The sequence below is a fragment of the Balaenoptera borealis genome, assembly GCF_965194805.1.
Source record: "Balaenoptera borealis genome assembly, chromosome: 15".
Taxonomy (NCBI): Eukaryota; Metazoa; Chordata; class Mammalia; order Artiodactyla; family Balaenopteridae; genus Balaenoptera; species Balaenoptera borealis.
In genome coordinates this window covers 13,999,472-14,016,907 of record NC_138871.1, presented here as the reverse complement: position 1 = coordinate 14,016,907, position 17,436 = coordinate 13,999,472, and the positions used below count along the sequence as shown (strand labels likewise).

The 17,436-nt window shown below is 51.2% G+C and overlaps 1 protein-coding gene across 9 annotated transcripts in view; it reads right to left on the bottom strand.

The window, feature by feature from the left end:
- Positions 1-1,372: 1,372 nt before the first annotated feature.
- The window catches only part of REEP1 (receptor accessory protein 1), a 111,889-nt gene continuing 95,825 nt past the window's right edge, over positions 1,373-17,436 (bottom strand). For 4 of the 9 annotated variants that reach the window (XM_082357687.1, XM_082357690.1, XM_082357686.1 and 1 more), the window contains 3 exons: positions 12,834-12,869; positions 6,482-6,633; positions 1,373-4,466 (listed from right to left, as the gene is read on the bottom strand). In XM_082357687.1, coding sequence (XP_082213813.1) covers positions 4,395-4,466; positions 6,482-6,633; positions 12,834-12,869 — 260 coding nt within the window. In that variant the 3' untranslated portion in view covers positions 1,373-4,394. Of the gene's footprint in view, positions 4,467-6,481; positions 6,653-12,833; positions 12,870-17,436 lie in introns of those variants that run through there. The other 5 variants (XM_082357691.1, XM_082357688.1, XM_082357693.1 and 2 more) reach the window with 4 other exon arrangements.

Sequence of the window (17,436 nt, the reverse complement as noted above, 5' to 3'; positions counted from 1 at the left end):
GTCCTTATCGTCTTCTTTTTTTTTTTTAATTATTTATTTATTTATTTTTGGCTGTGTTGGGTCTTCGTTTCTGTGCGAGGGCTTTCTCCAGTTGCGGAGACCAGGTGCCACTCTTCATCGCGGTGCGCGGGCCTCTCACCACCGCGGCCTCTCTTGTTGCGGAGCACAGGCTCCGGACGCGCAGGCTCAGTAATTGTGGCTCACGGGCCCAGTTGCTCCGCGGCATGTGGGATCTTCCCAGACCAGGGCTCGAACCCGTGTCCCCCGCATTGGCGGGCAGATTCTCAACCACTGCGCCACCAGGGAAGCCCCCCTTATCGTCATCTTTACCTGCTGCTGCTATGCTTTACAGTCCTCGTGTCAAACACACAGGACTATAAAGGCAAAGTAAATGAGTGTTTCATTGTAACGTTTCAGATTTTGAGTTTCCAAGTCTTTTGGGTTTTTTTTGTTTTTGTTTTTTTTTGGCCGCACCATGCGGCATGTGGGATCTTCCCCGACCAGGGATCAAACCCGCGCCCCCTGCAGTGGAAGCGCGGAGTCTTAACCCCCGGACCGCCAGGGAAGTCCGTGTACCCATTTATATCTTAAAGGCAAGGGCTGGGCTTCCCTGGTGGCGCAGTGGTTGAGAATCTGCCTGCCAATGCAGGGGACACGGGTTCGAGCCCTGGTCTGGGACGATCCCACATGCCGCGGAGCAACTGGGCCCGTGAGCCACAACTACTGAGCCTGCGCGTCTGGAGCCTGTGCTCCGCAACGGGAGAGGCCACGATAGTGAGAGGCCCGCGCACCGCGATGAAGAGTGGCCCCCGCTCGCCGCAGCTAGAGAAAGCCCTCGCACAGAAACGAAGACCCAACACAGCCAAAAATAAATAAATAAATAAATAAAATTTAAAAAAAAAAAAAAAAAAGGCAAAGGCTGCAGTGGCATTAAGGGCATCCATAACTCCCGGTGCATCTCCATGTGCCCCGCCCTCTTCTGACCTGCGTCCCTTCCCCCGCATTTGCAGATGAGGACACAGGTTCCTAGAAGGAAAGCGACAGACCAAAGGTCTGTTTGCAGAATTAAAACTGCCTTGCAGATGAACTACCCTGTTTTCACAGCTACCTAGTTTCCACTGGTGACCTTTAAAAATGTAAAACAAACATAGTACCAGATTTATATTATTTATGTGATCAACTGGTTTTCAAAGCACAGATATCAGTTAATTTTTTTCTCTTTGCAACAATTCTATGCAGTAGGCACAGAGCCAAGTCACCAGGCACCAGGCCAGTTAGTGGCTGAGTACTCAGCTTCTAATCCTTGCTGACGAATACATTTTTTTTTTTAAAGTATTTTCTCTTTCCTCATAAGCCCAACATTACAAAGATGTCTTTTAAAAGAAAAATGTTAAGACTTTATTCAAGATATATATCAGGCATTATAACAAAACAGCAGAACTTCAACCTTTGGAATACTGTAATTTTACATCCCTTTGATGCACAGTTCAGTATACTATTTGATTACAGATCGTTCTATGGGGATTACAGCAATAAACTAAGGGCAAGTGTACACGGTCACAGTCCAGAATGCCAGCTCTCTGAGTGTGTGCCGTTTGTGAATGAAGCACACCTCCTTTACCATTTCCAATACTGTGCAAGGTGAACAACTAGGAAGGTACTCGGTGGTGGTCGTGGTTGACAAGCACTATTATCACAGACACATGGACAGTATACTACAGAGAACACACATTTCAGAGGCCAGCGAAGTGAGCAAGCTATTCACACAAAGCCAGGAGGGATTATGCCTAACTCTCCAGTTTATAAATACAATACCACGTCTCATCTTCTCAGAAACAGAACAGGTGCTCAATAGCAAAGAACCGAAAATTACTACATGAAAAGTACAGACTTTCCAGCTAGCATTTTGTAAACAGCCTGCGTCTGTAAATCAGCCAATGAAAAACATTCACTTTTATCCTCTAGACAGAACTCCACATCACTACGTGTACACTTTGAGGCATTCACATTTTACGTCAGTCCACACAAATATACAGCTTGTTGGATAAGTAAACATGTTTTGCCAGAAATATGACAGCTGCTCTCAGTTGTACAGTGAGTGTTTTTAAGAGAGAATCCAACTCCCTAAACAACACTTGAAGGAAAAATAGTTACATTAAGACAGCAGTTTGGATACCTTTATATTTTTTAAATCTTAAATGAGAAATAATACAGCATGTCTGAGAGTAGAGTGCTTCAAACTTGTTTTTGGCATAGTTGAGTGCAAACTTCAAAGCCCATACTTGTTAAAACTCTCCCTTGTAAAATGGTGAAAATATAGTTTGTTCACAATAGGATTTTAATCTCTGCTGCTAAAGGCATTTATTATTTTGGCAAAAAAAAAAATTGCTAAAAAGCTGCTTAATAAGTTAAGCTTTTTTTGCTTTTGTTTCTGATAATTCTGGGTACTCCCAATGACAGGTAAATACATTTTAAAGCATATATTTTTCCTCTGTCTGAAACTATTCAGTGAGCTTGAAGAAAACAGGTTTTCTGTCTTCCCTAAGGGGTTTAGGTATTGGTGGGTATGGGGCACAGACAATGAACAGACAGCCTCTGTTTGCCCTCTGAACCACAAATTTGCTTTTAGGTTTATTTTCCGAAATCCTTTTGTAAATTACAAAGTCACCTTCAGAGGCACTGTGGGGAAAAGGGATTTAAATATGCACATCTGGTAACAATCAACTTCAAGTAAAACCCTCTCCGTGGTGGCTAAGATCCAACCAATGTGTCACCAGCAGAGACTGATGTATGTTTGCGTAGCTCAGTCTTTAACTGGGCCTGTTTATAGCTGATTGACAGTAGGTTCTATGCGGTACATAACACTCTCTAGTGTTCAGGGCCTATCTATGAACAAACACAATCCAAGTATTAGAAGTAACTGGGTTGTGACCACTGCATGCATCACACTGAAAGGAAACACCAACTCTAAGCGTAAGTATATGAGTCCTACATTTAGGCTCAGCTCTGCCAGGGGAGAGCAGCTGCCTCAGACCAAAATGCTATTTAAACCAGATTCTTCTTTTCAGATAAAATTCTCAATCTAAGCAGGGAGTCCCCTCAGACAGTGATTTGTTCTCTTCCTAAGCGATGCGGGCTTGTACGAAGTATGAGTGCCCATGAGCGTGCGACATCTCTCTCGTTCACATTCTGCACAGGCCAGGAAGGGAACAGAGGGCATGAGCCAGAGCTGCCCCTGAGCTGAGGAGCAAGTCACATCCATGAAGATCTCAACCTCTGAAACCTTTCTAGAACCCGGCGTTTGGATTGTTACCCAGGTGTCTCAGGTGTACTTCACCGCGTATCTGAAGCAAAGCATGATTCTAGGGTTGCTTTTGTTTGGGTGGATGGGTTGGTTTTCGCTTAGTGTTTCCTAAAACAAGGCGCTCCCATTGTAGGCTCCTCTACCTGGGGAAATCAGTCACAGCACTGGGTACTATTATGGAGACACAGTCATCGTCAAGCACTTTTGAACCACTCAAAATGATTCCTTACAACAGCTCTGTAAGTCTACATGCCCGAGAGAAGTTTTACCAAGGGCGAGGCTCCTGCCTAAGACAATGATAAATCCCCTGTCAGGATTCAGAAGCTCCTAATCCTGGATCCATGGGAGAGACGAGCTTCCTGTGACTTTTCTCTTATTCTAGGCTGTTCCCCTGACTTTGTTACACTCACACCTGTCACTAAAATGTTGCCTCTCTTCATTCTAAACTTCTCTGGTCTGTTGACTAACTGTCTGAAGAATATGGACCATCGCCCTGCAGGAAAAGGGATGTTGTACTCGAGCTGTATTTGGAAGCTTCATAAGCACATCTGAGACATTCTCTAGAATCAAAATAATTTTTTACACTTCTGCTTTTGCAGTTTTCTTACACATCAGAACCTCTGGCAGCCCTTGCAAGTCCACTACATTAAGCCAAAAGCCGTAAATATGTACATCGTAGTCCAAAGTACTAGTACCAAGAACAAAAAAAAGTTAAAAAGAAAATTGCTTTGTTTGCATATACAGGACTAAAAATGAAGTATGCAACCAAGAAATTACAAATGTGCATCCCAGCAGTGGGGGTGATTCTCTTCTATTTCTAAAACACTGCTGTCTGTACGCCGGTCCAGTTGTGGAAAACTGCTGACCCCCGGCACACTTACCTTTCCCTTTAGCCTCTCCCCAGCAAAAGAAAGAAAAGGAGGGGGGAAGAGAAACTCTTAAAAGTGGAACAGGGGAGAGAGGAAAGGCCACGTCCGAGGCTGCACGCTCAGTACACCAGCTTGCGGGTTTCTATGTTATTAGTGAATAAATAGCTCTTTAAGGCAGAGAAGAAACATTCTGTGGATCCAGCGCTGTTGGCTCATCTCACTCACGTGGTTTCAGTGGCCGAGGATGAGGTACTTTTCTTCCTGAAGCGAGAGCGAAGGATTCTAGGCGGTGCCTGGTAGAGGAAACAGAAAAAGGACCCCTCAATTTGGCATAGCATGGACGCTTTCGAGGACAGCACCCGGCTGGGTTTGTGTTGAGACTCCAGCTCCTTTGGTCAAACGCACGCGTGTGTGAAGAGGCTGGTGCGGCTGGGGGCCCACTCGGAGTGTCCACAGTAGGAATCGGAGTCACAGCCCAAGCATCCCCGTGAAGCTGAGCCATGAGGAGCCCGGCGCCTCCCTCTTCATGTTCTCCTAAGTCCCTGGATCTCCCAAGCAAATGGCTACACAGAAGGACGACACATCTTGTTTCTGCCTTGAGAGCAAAGTGATCCTACCAAGTGACTCAGCAGAAAGACCTCCCCATCTCTTCCCTTGGGAACCAGCCTCGTGTTACTTGGTACCTGCTTAAAATTTCCATCACCAAATTTCCAGTCCTCTTTCTGGAGGTGAAATCCCTTCATGCACAGCAGACCATACAACAGAGGAAACACTGCCTTTAAGTATGAAGGGTTCCACCTCATCTTCCCTACAGATGACTATCAAGGGACCCCTCCTTCCATGGGACACACAAATCACAGGGGAAGTTACTATCACAATAAAAGAAAAGGGAAATATTTTCTAGCATAGCACTCAAGGGGGTTCACAACTGGCCCCAACTCTCTGTACTCAGCTTCGTTTTCTACACTGCCCTTTCATACCTCCATCCCTTCTGACCAGAGGTCCTTCCTCCCTTCTCTGTCCAAAGTCACTCCTGAGCCCCACCCACACGGCCCACTCACAGCCAGGATCAGCTCCTTGGTTCTCACATTGTTTAGCACGTGACAGGGCATCAGAGGACTCTGTGCCCACGGGGGGAGCGTGCCTGCTCTGTGCACTGTGTCCCCTGCCACACTGTGACTTCCTGGGAGCAGGGCCGAGTTCACCACCGTTTCCCAGCAAGGAGCTTGGTGCCCAGCGGGCACACGGAAGGGAGGCGGAAGAGAAAGAAGCAGGAACGGAAGGCTCTGGCCTTCCACATCCTGAGTCCTCACGCTACACCTTTGCGACTAGGAAATGTTTACCAGCCACCTCTGGACACAGTAAGAAAAGAATCGGTGAAACCTCTGTTTTAGGGATCTGCCTCAAGCAGTTTAACCATAAACAGTAAAGCAGCTTGCGCAGCTGTACAAAAACAAACGCAAAAAGGCACAAAGCCTCAGGACCTAGAATGGTTCTGGCACCTTCTCTGCCCTCCGGGAAGGAGGTCAGCCTTTCCATGCACTGCCTCACCTGAGTCTCACAAAGGTCTCTGCTCTGTGGGCAGGGGGACTCCCAACTTGCCTCAGATGGACTCTCAGGCCGCAGTGTTCAGCAGAAGGGGAAGGAGGGGAGATGTGATGGGACAGAGAGGAAGACTCTGGGGTCCCCCGATTCTGCGGGCCCTGCACCCGAGCCCAAGGCTGGTGACCCTGCACAGAGCAAGGCCCTGAGGCTCTAGGCTTGGCCCTCCTGCTGCCAAAACTCCATCTGCATCTACAACTGGCAAGAGTACACAGATCAAGTGTGTTGTTTTGGTCATTTTGAAGGGCTGTGTCCCTTCTGTAACATTTTATGAACATCTGTGTTGTACCAGGCACTACACTGTGTCATGGAGATACAGGGATGAACACGCTTTATTTATAAAGACTTGTCATATAACACATTCTGAGTTTTTCTTCCTCCAAAACGCTCATTTGGTTGCTTTTCATTCACACATCACCTTAGGTTGGTAGTTGGGTTTTTTGGGGTTTTTTTTTAATCTCTAGGCACTATCTCACCTCTCCTATTTCCAAATAAAAGTAGTAGGGTCTTTTTTACCCCTTGGCAAGTAGCTGGACGCTACCTAGTGGCTTGTCCTGCCTGTTTGATGGAGGGAGGTCTCCCCGCCCCAGGCACTCAGGAGATGTTGGGTGCCCCAAGAGATGCTGCTCCCAGGAGCCCCAGTTCTCCAGGGCAGAGCCCTTTGTGCAGACACACGCTCCACCCCGCAGCCCCCAACACCGTGTACCTCCACGGGGAACTCCGTCCTTCGAGGTGCTTTATACTTGTATATGAAATCCAGCAGGTCTTCCTCCTCCTCATCGGAAAACGCCAATGGGTTTTGGACCTGGTGAGGCTCCCACGCCTTCACACCACCCTCATTCACATCCCCCTCAACCACTGAATGTCCATTTACAATCTATGCAGAGGAGACAAAGTACAGCGAGGTGGGATCAGTGTAGAAAGGAGCGAAGAAGGGCACACAAGGTCAAAGTTAGGCACACAGCACGGCAAGCCAGGCCGGTTAGGAGAGCCGAGGCCCCGGTATCCTCCAGCGGTACTGCAGAGGATCCAGGATCATTGCAACTGTGAGACTGTGAGGTGCTGTCCATGGGAACGAGCACAGTCTTCAGAATCTACTGATAAGCTACCAGGGGAGGTGGGGACAGCGCTGCCTTAACTGAGACATGTCTAACCCTGCAGCTTAGAGCTGTGAGGCCATACCAGAAGAATGCTCCGGGGAAGAATCTCTAGAAAAGATGGTGGCAGTGACCTCTGGAGAGGAATAGCACAGTTTTCTATAATACAAACTAGCAATGCTGACAGTGCCTTAATTACACTTGCACATTCAGCTCCAAGCATTCTTTAAGAGACAGGATGTAAAATGCCAGGAAGCCTTCAAAGAGAACCTTAAGCAAAGCTATGTAGATTTTTCATTTCAAAGGCTAAGTCCTAGAGAAGCAAAGGAGCCTAGTGGAAGGAGAATCTAGCAGCAGTTCTTCCCCTCAGAAACGACAGCAGGATTCCTGTTTTGGTCTGCCGTGACTAATCCACAGGGAAAGCACCAGAATGGATTCGTGTCACTGACGGCACGGTATTTCTGCAATGTTCAATGCTGAGCATATTCCATGTCATCTGGCCATGTGGTCCTATCTCAGTTGAGATATAAAATACTTCCTGCCCATACCCAGTTTATCTGACACCCAGAGACACATCTTTCTAGGCTTCGTATATTGTTTTTACCTAGAATCACAGAATTCACAGCCAGGGGGCCCTCAGATCACCTGGTCCAACCACCCCGAGGCCTGCAGATAAAAACCAGAGCTCTTTCTGGGACACCCTGCTACTTCTCCCAAAAACATTTTCAGCCACCAAACGTGTTCTCTCTATCAAAAGGGGAATAACAGCACCCGGTGTGGGCTTAGTAAAACTAACGGCAGAAGCCTCATCTTGAGCCGCTTTCCCGGTCATTGCTGCTATACTCCCAACAGCCGGCAGGAGGCAGCACGAGAGCAGGGCTGTCTTAACCACGGATTTCAAAGCTGAATTGTAGGCTGGGAGCAACCTGCTCAGACAGCACCTGAGTAACAGCCAAGCCCGAGATCATTAAACTTCCTTTGCGTTTTTTGCTCCAGTGCATCCCCCAGCCTGTCTCCTCCGGGTTTAGGTTCCCTCTGGTCCCTTCCCCTGGCCAAATCAGCTGCATCCTTAGGACCGAGGAACATGAAGGCTGGCAACTCCAGGGAGCCCTCCCTGAATGCTCCGGTCCTGCCTGCCTCTCTACTCCCAGCAGGGCTTGGAATGTGTACCAAGTGGCTTGTGCCGCGCACCCTGGTTCTCCTGTCTGTCAGTCTCACTGCCTCAGCCCCACAGAAAGCATCCTGAGCTATGGCTGATCCTCCTCGGCCCCTCTGAGCACCTGACCCCGGGGTTGTACCCACAGTGGCTGCTCGCCCACTAACCGAGGTGGAGACCTGACATCATCTCAGAGGGCTTGGCTCTTGTCCCAGATCAGAACTCGACACCTATCACAAGGACATTCCTTCTGGACACCTGACAGGAGGAAAAAGAGACAGGCCAGCCCAGGCCTGAAAGCTCTCAGACCAGGCCAGAAACTGCAGAAGCAGCCTGGCCAGCTCCGTCCGCCCCAGCACAGAACCCCACATCCTGAGAACGGGCTAGGGGACTGGTGTGAGTCTGTGCCTCTGCACACGTGGTTCCCTCTAAATCCGGGGCCAGGGCTTTCTCTGTACTGATCACTCTGGGGTTCAGAGGGCAGCCCAGAGTCACCAAAACATCCTCAGGCATCGAACAATTCAGCCTGCTCACAGGGTCTGGAGTCACTGAGACTGAGCAATGAACTCACACATTACCAAAATAATAATAATAATAATAACAACAACAACGACTATCTCAGGACTGAAACAAAAATGGCTTTGAGTTTGTTCTCCACTGCATCCTTGAGAATGGACTAAAGGGTAGAAAAGAAGTGACCCTCCAGCCTACTAGGAGTGATGGATCAAGGGGAACCCAGATATCCAGGCAGGAATGGAAAACAATCATTCAACCTCAGCAGAGGTGGGGAGCAAAGGAAGTTAGTGTGGGCAGCTTGGGGGCTGGAAGTAGCTTCGGATGGAAGCCACAGAGAGAACCCGCTAAAAAGAGAAGAATCCTGGAAGCCACAGAGAGAACCTGCTAAAAAGAGAAGAACCCTACTGGTCACTGTGTTCATGGAGGGGTTTTGCCAAGAATGTTGTTTGTAATGCTCTGCCTGACTCTCGGGACCCGTGAGAATAACCACTGTGGACAAGCTGAGCCTCCGGTTGGCTACCGTGTTGTGACACTGAATCTCTTAACTGCGTTTCCCTCTTTGCACTGGCTGCCAGGAAGCCCAGCATCTTGGACAGTCTGTGACTTTGTGACATGCACTTAAACTTTTCTTCTCACTCTGACTCCATCCTACCTGCCTATTCCCTTTCTCTCAAGCTTCATTTTTCTTAGTTGGTTCAATGTATCACCTGTATTTCCACAACCAGACTTAAATCCTTTGTGGAACAGGGAGGAGTATAAATGAAGATATAAACCCCACAGAACCTGGTCCCACCAAGATGGGCACCAGGACGAGGATGAGTGGCTGGGCAGAAAATTCGATGGTGGGCCTCCTCAGCACTCCTCTCCCTGTAGATCCAAATAGAATTGGTGACTGAATAGGTTCTCACCCACAAGGGTACTGCTGCCCACATCTTAATACTCGGATGGCTCCTGAAGACAACCTGTATGAGGAGCATCTCATGCAAGGTCATGGCCACAACCACCTCCAAATCTCAAGGAACGGCAGCCAAGGCCTTGAGCCCGCAGAGCTGACCATGGTGCCCGAGGCTGCGCGGCCTCTAGGAAAGGACAGGGGTCAGCAGGGGAGTGAGTGTGTGGCCTTGACTGACGTTCTGTATTAGCAAACGTGTCTACAGCAGTCTAGGAAGCAGCTGCACCTCTTCTCTCCGTGGAGAGGCCAGGGAGGGAGAAACTCCCAGCCCTCCAAGGCCGAGCTGATCCTTCTGCAGGAGCCCCGGGCCTCCCCGTCCCACCAGTGCAGCAAACACCCCGGGTTAGCAAACACTCCCCCCGCAGCACACGTTAGTGGGAGCCGTTAATGAAAGTCAGCAAAGGCATCTGGAGGAGGGCACGCCCATCTGGAACACTCACATCAGCGTCCCCGACAGCCACCGAGGAGAGAGAAGAGAATATTCTGTTAGGGAAGGTACCTTTGGGGATGAGACTCACACACACGTGTGAGCGTTCGTGCACACACACAGGTATACACACACGGACACACGCTCACTCTCTGCCCGCGCTCCAAACCTCTGACGGCTCCGGCTGCTGAGGAAAGAAACTGCCCCGGGGCCACCCTCAAGAAAGATGCAATTCTCTCTTTCTTTTAATAGAGAGGATAAAAAGAGATGACTCTGCTTTTTATATGTCGCATGCACTTGATTTTTTTTAAAAAAAGGAAAAAAAAAACCCCACCTCTATGACTAATTTCAAGCAGTAATAGAATTCAGTTTTCAGCTCTATAGAACATCAAGGCAGGTAGAGAGAAAAGAGGGGAGAAAGGGGGGTAGGTAAGAGCGGGAGAGAGAGAGAATAACAGAAGCACAAAAAGAGAGACAGATGTGCAGGAGACAACAGGAAACGATTAACAGATGGGCAGGAATGGAGGAGAACGCTCTCCTGGGGCCTGAGACGCACAGATGGAAATCATTTCGGGGGACCAGGAGGGCCCCTCTGACCAAAGCATCTGTGACCCCCTGAAATCCTCTCTCCCAGCATCACTGCCCCAGCCCCGGCCGTGAGACCAACCTCCCCCGACACCATCTGCTGACACTTCACACTCAGCACCCTTCACCCGCAGAAAACGGGTCAGAGCTGGAAGGGCCCCAGGGGCATCGAGCTCAAGCCACCCCCCCCCCCCCTTTACAGAGTAGGAGACTGAGGCCTGGAGAGCCAAGGGGTTTTCCCACCATCACAGAGGGAAATGGTGTGGACAAATCACTAGCTGCTTCCTCGCAAGAAGACCTTAGGGAGACGGGGAAGAACTCCAGGGCCCTGGGTGTCAAGAGGGCCCAGAAAGGCAGGGCTGGGGCAAAGGCTCCCAGATCACAACTCTGAGCAGGGCCACCCCAGCCGGAGGCCTCCACCGAGCCCCACCTGCTGTCCGGTCCCCAAGAAGCCCCCATCCCCGCAGCTCCCAGGAAGACCGAACTCTACTCAGTTCCCACAATCAGCTGTAATTCTATTTAAACGTACTGGAAAGGCAGCCTCTGATTATGAAACCACCAGGTGTCATGGGGAGGGCGAGGGCTTCCCCAAGCAGAGGGCAGCACAGAGCAGGCCCACGAGGCAAGAACGGAGGAGAAGGCAGCTCTCCTCTCCCTGGTCCCCCAAGTGACAAGGTCCCGGAAGGAGAGGCTTTCTGAGTGGCTCATGGAATTTACAAACTCAAAATTGTAAAGGGTGACTAGATAGAAATAACCATAATTGCCTGGGACACTGTGGTTGTTTCCCACGAACTAGTACGTCCAGCAGGCCCGAGTCTTGGCCACTAGTGCTGGAAACAGCTGCGTGCAGCCCCTCTGTTTCTTTTATCCTTGCTGAGCATATATACACTCCTCTATTCCAGCACGATGCTGGTCTCCGCAGCCCTGCTCAGGACTCCTTGGACCATCTGTCCTCATTAGGTTGATGGCCTCCAAAACCCCCATGTCTACAGACCTTTGAAAACCTTAGCATTGAAAAGTCTTAAAACTGAAGAAATAAAGGGAAAACAGGACCCTTCTCAGAACGCAGCTCCACATCCTCCTGCCCTCCACCGATATGGGAGGCACGAGGCACGTCTCAGTGGCACCGGGGCTGGGGGCACAGGCAACAAGGGCGCCAGGCGTGCTTCTCTCCTCCCCTCACGCCAGCCAGCAGCTGCAGGCCAGGGGCGGCCCCTCTCGCCTTCTAAGCCAAAGGCAGCTCCTTCATTGGGGGGAGCAAAGGGGGCTGGGTTAGCCCAGCACCATCTCTGGTCCCTCGCGTGTCTAGTTAAGGTCAGGGAAAGCGCAGGAGCAGGTTGGGAGAGAACAATGCGGCTAAGCCATCACCCACACCCAGGGAGGGTGGCAGCGGGGGCCGGCCCGGGCTGGGGAGAGCCCAGGCCCCTCCCCTCCCTGAGGTCTCCTGGCTATAACAGTAATCATCGTCACCACCCTTCAAAAAGTCCTTTCACAGACATTTTCACAGCAGCACAGTGAACTGGGAAAGCGGGGATCTTTATCTCTATTTGAAGCAAATCAAGGCTTTGAGTGGTTAGGTGATTCGCACATAGTTACACAGCTGGTAAGTGGCAAAGCAGGACCAGGGCTCCCTTGGCTGCACAAGGACCGAAACCCCTGCGGCTCTATCACTTCAGAGGAGCTGGGTAAGGGCCTGTGTCATCATCACCCAGAGCACAAGGAACTATGACCCTGGGATGGTTTTAAAATAGCTCCACACATTCTTTGACGCTCCTCCCTTCAAGAGGTGGAGATGAATTCCCCTCCCCTGGAGTGTGGGCTGGACTTAATGACTCACTTCCAGCCAACAGAATAAGGCAGAAGTGGTGGTGTGTGACTTCTGACCAGGTCCTAAAAGGTACTGTGGCTTCCTACCTGCCCTTTCTCTCCTGCATCACTCACTCTGGGTGAAGCCAGCTGCCATGTTGTAAGGATGCTCAAGCAGCCCCAGAGAGGCCCATGTGGTGAGGATCTGAGGCCTCCAGCCAGCAGTCACAAGACAGCCATCTTCAGTCAAGCCTTCAGATGGCTGCAGCCCTGGCCGACATCCTGACCAGAACTCTTGAGAGTCCCTGAGCCAGACCACCCAGTGAAGCCGTTCCCAAACGTCTAGCCTGGCTTCGCTGTAAATTAATCCATGTTTGCTGTTTTAAGGAGTTAACCTCCTGACTCCACCCCCAGACCCTGCAGCTGAAAGGGAGCCCCCAGGTCTGACACCAGCTCATGGTTAGAGCCTTCTCCCGAGGCGAGTCCCTCACGCTGCAGAGATGCTGGCTGTCTACTCACCTTTCCGGGTCCTGCAGGAGAAGCAGCAGGTACACACTGTGGGGATGGGGGCACCATCAGTGATAGCCCCCAGTTGACAGGAACCAGCCCCAGGCAAACTGGGAGGTCCCAGGGAGGTGTGGGGATCCCAGTGTGTTCAATACAGGGGTCCCAGGAATGTGGGTCTCTGTAGAGACACCGAGGTGGGGGAGGGGATCATTCCGGATCCAGCTTCCTCTCAGGTGCTAGAAAATGACCTTGCCTGGCCCACAGAGGTCAGTCCTTGTGTCCCGCAGCCCAAGGGAAGGCAGGGGACGACGTCCAAGTTTCCTCTGAGAAATAACTCCAACTGTGCCTGCCCAGACGCCCCTCCTCTCTCTGTCTCCCAGTTCAGAATGACCTGCAGGAAACTGACCGCTGAACCCTCAAAGTGCTCCAACGGCTCATTGGCTGCTACCTTACACAGTCCATTGGTCTTGGTGCACATCTGGGCCTTGGTATACAGTAGGTGCTCACTAAATACAGGCTGTCTCCAAGTTCATGGAAGGCAAGGATCATTTTTTCAACTCCCTTGTACCCTTCCCGGGGTTCCGTGCCAGACTTTCCATAAATGGCGTCTGACAAAATGCCTCCCAGTCCATTCTGCAGGGTGGGCGATGCAAACTGCATAGTGTTATTTTACACCAGTGGGCCTATATTTTTATTTTACATAAATTGTTATATAATATCTTATTCCGTTTTGTACTTTTTCCACTAGGCCTCGTGTTTTCAAACTCTACCTGTATGTACATTGAAACTGTTGCTTCCGACACTGCACACAACTCCACCGGGTGCAGCTACCGCGTCTTGCCCATCCTCCCCCAGCCTGCCTGCAACAGGTGCCACACGCCAGGGCCTGCAAATAACCTTGACTGCTCTCCTCACAAGCCTAAGATGTAGGCTGGATAGGGATTCTTGTGCCTTTTCTCCAAAGGAAACCTGAAGCGAATTGAGCTCGTTTTCTGTGCCAAGGTCAAATCCTCTGATAGCAGCCGCCTGGGGTATCATTCTGAGGAAGGTTCTGAGGCTGAACCTAGGCCCAGAGGGAACAAGTGTGGTGACTGCTTGGTGACGTCTGCCTCGTTGTGTTGCATTTACCGTCTCTGCACAGGCCCAGGGTCACTCAGCCAGGATGGAAGCCCAGACTGGGGGCCGTTTCCCCGACCCGACCATGCCTGGCGTCCGAGGCTGGGCGCTGGGAGGGCACACAAAGCTGGGCCTCCTTTGGCTGACTTCCTCCCAGGCACCCGGACCCTCCACTCTGGGGTTACGACAGCCCCAGAGCCTCTGATCTGGGTGCTTTTGCCCCATGCCCAGACCCTGGGCCATCTTTCACTGGTCTTTCTTTCTGAGATGACTTTTATTTTAGGCCCAGAACAGCCAGGGCGAGGGCCAATGGTCCCTACCCTCCCTGCTAGGTCAGCACCTCCCTTGCCGGCCCCCTGACATCACAGGCGCCACGGCCAAGGGCAGGCAGTGAGGAGAGCAGGTCGTGTGGCAGCACAGCAGGCTCTCTGGTTCTCTGCGAACCCCACCTGCTTGGCCTGCACACCTGCAACCAAAGCGCTGCCCCTGCCCCCCGGGGCATGGCAGAGGACGGAGGGCGGCAGGGTCAGAACCAAACAAATCAGCCCAAATCCGCTTCCGTCTAGTGATTGTCTGGGAAGATGTTCAAAGCCCAGGGGATGCCTCCCATCGCCTTTTTTTTTTTTCCCGTATTGAAGTATAGTTGACTTACAATATTATATTAGTTTCAGGTGTACAGGTGCAGTAATTCAATATTTTTATAGATCATACTCCGTATACAGATACTATAAATAATCATGGCTATATTCCTGTGCTGTGCATTGCATCCTTGTAGCCTATCTATTTGATATCTGGTACTTTGTAGCTCTTAATCCTCTCCACCCATTTTACCCCTCCCCGCCACCACTCTCCCCTCTGGCAACCACAGGTCTGTTCTCAGTATCTCTGAGTCTGTTTCTGTTTTGTTATATTCATTTGTTCGTTTCATTTCTTAGATTCCACATATAAATGAAAACATACAGTATTTGTCTTTCTCTGTCTGACTTATTTCACTAAGCATAATACCCTCAGGTCCATCCATGTTGTCACAAATGGCAAAATTTCATTCCTTTTTATGGCTGAGTAATATCCATCACCTTTTCGATCCTACCAAACCTCTCTCTTTCCTAGTTCTGAAGCTGCCACAAATAATCCACCAAGGGGAGGTGTAGGCAGGAGGCCTGGATTCCAGTCCTGTGTGGCCTTGGCACAGTGTGTGACCTCTCTGAGCCTACTTCCTCTGCTTCGTTCACCTCTATAATGACAATACAGACTCTAAGAGGGAAAGGGACTGTAGGGCCAGCTAGGCCCACTTCCTCACCAAAGCAGGAATCCCTCCCTAGAGCTTTGGTGTATGACTATTTGACTTTGATTTGGGCCCTTCCAATGTCAGGAATCTCACTACCTCACAAGGCAGCCCATTTCTGTCCTGGATACTTCCATATTATAAAGTGCTTCCGTAGCTGAGTTAGACATCAACAAGAACAGTAATAGCAGCAGCTACTACCTAGAGTGCCAAGCATGACCCTAAGCACCTTTACATGGATTATTCTGGTTGAATCCTCACGACAACCCTACAAATGGGGCTTGTCATTCCCCGTGTTCAGATAAAGAATCTGCGGTGCAGACAGGATAAACAGCTTGCCCAGGCCACACAGCTAGTAAGTGGCTACCCCCTTGGAACTTTACCCCACTGGTTCCAGCTCTGCCCACTGAGCCTCACAGAATTAGGGCCCTTTTTCTTCCAATGACAGCTTTCATTTGAGGCTTCGTAGCCGGTAAGCTGACCGAGGGTGGAGGCGATATCTAATTGCATTTCACATCCCTATTTCTGTGACAGTGCCCAGGAGGTCAGAAGCTGTAGATGCTCAAGGAAACCTGATGGCCAGCAGGTGAGTGGAGAGAAGGCACTGGCCTAGGAGTCAGGGGGCCACAGGAGAATGCCACCAGTGGGTGACCCTGGTGACAGCTCCCTTCCCTGGGCCTTTGTCTCTTCATTGGTAAAATCAGAGGATTAGACTAAGTGATCCCCAAGGTCCCCTCCTGCCTGGCCTTTTGGGATTCCACACTAAGTTCCCCTGGCACAGGGACAGGGTTCCCCCTACCTGAGGTGGACCTCACCCCTATGGCCAAGCCTCCACCTCCCCAACCCTGCTAGGGTTAAAATCTCTCCCTTCCAACAGAAAAGCCACATTCTTCAATCCTGGGGCCGGGGGTAGAGAGGCCACTCCTGAGAGGGTTGGAACCTGGCAGACGCTGGGCCAGGCCCTGAGCCGTTCTCCTTCCCCTGGAGGGGAGCATGGGTTGTCATTCCCAGGGCAGTGGTGAGGCTCCCTCTTTCCCATCCATGTCTTAGACCCTCAAGTCAGGTGGGGCCTGGAAGGACCCCAGGCGCAGGACTGAGGTGCCCCTGTAGGCTGCACCTCACAGCACACAGCGTAGGTCTAGGTGGCCTGGATGTCCCTGTTTATACATTTAAGGGCAGACTAGCCACCTGCACAGGTCACAGCCAGAGATTCCAACAGTGGCCCAGTTTCAGCCCCCAGGCTCAGTTTCCCACCAAGGTGGAGGGGCGGAGGTGATGATCTAGAACGATCCCCTGCAGCTCTCTCCCCATCACCCTTCTGCTGGCAGCAGCAGTGCTCAGCTCCTGAGAGCCAAGTCCCCGTAATCGTCCCAAGGAACAGTCTGGGAAACCCTGAGTCCTGGTCCAACTCCCTAGCCCTCTAATACCTGCCCCTACCTTCCACAAGCCCGAAACCCACTGAGGGATCAGACGTCAGTGGGTCCCAAATGTGGCTGCAACCTCGACAGCATCATGTACCAGGGTCTCACCCTAGACCTACTGAATCCTCTGGTGCGGGCGGCGGGGGGGGGGGGGGCCCAGGACTCTGCACTTTTAAACAAAGTTCCAGGTCAATCCTGGCCCAGGTACCCCTCTACCAGGGGTAGACATCGAGGTAGAGGTGTGGTTTCCGTAAAGCCCTGGCCTCCACAGGAATTAGACCCCAGAGCTAGTGCGGCCTTTGCGTGTGGTGGCCGAGGTTATGCATGGGGCATGGGGGCTCAGGGAGGGGAGGAGGTGGTAGAGCAAGAGACAGGACAGGAAATACCACGCAGGGAAAAGGGATACCGTGCCGTAAGCCCTGGCTGGGTGGGAGGAGACGCTCAGGGACTCACGACAGGTAAGCCCTCCTGGGAGTGCGGGGTCAGAGAAGAACACAGAGAAAGCTGCCCTGGCCCAGGTCCAGCTGGGCCTGTCGCCTCTAGGCTTGGTGCAGGTACTACTACACAACCCCCCCAAACCCCCCAGATAATCAGATGGAGGCGATGGGGCCCTTTGGTGCACCTAACGCTGCCCCCCATCAGAGTCCCCGAGGCCAGCCCTCTGTCCTGGCCCAAGCGGTGCTCTGCCCCTTGTCTGGCCTGGCATGGTCTGATGGACGTCTGTATGGGTGGCGAGTCCTCGGGGCAAGGGCCCTAGGGGGGGGCCTGGGTCTCTCTCCACGAAAGCAAGGCC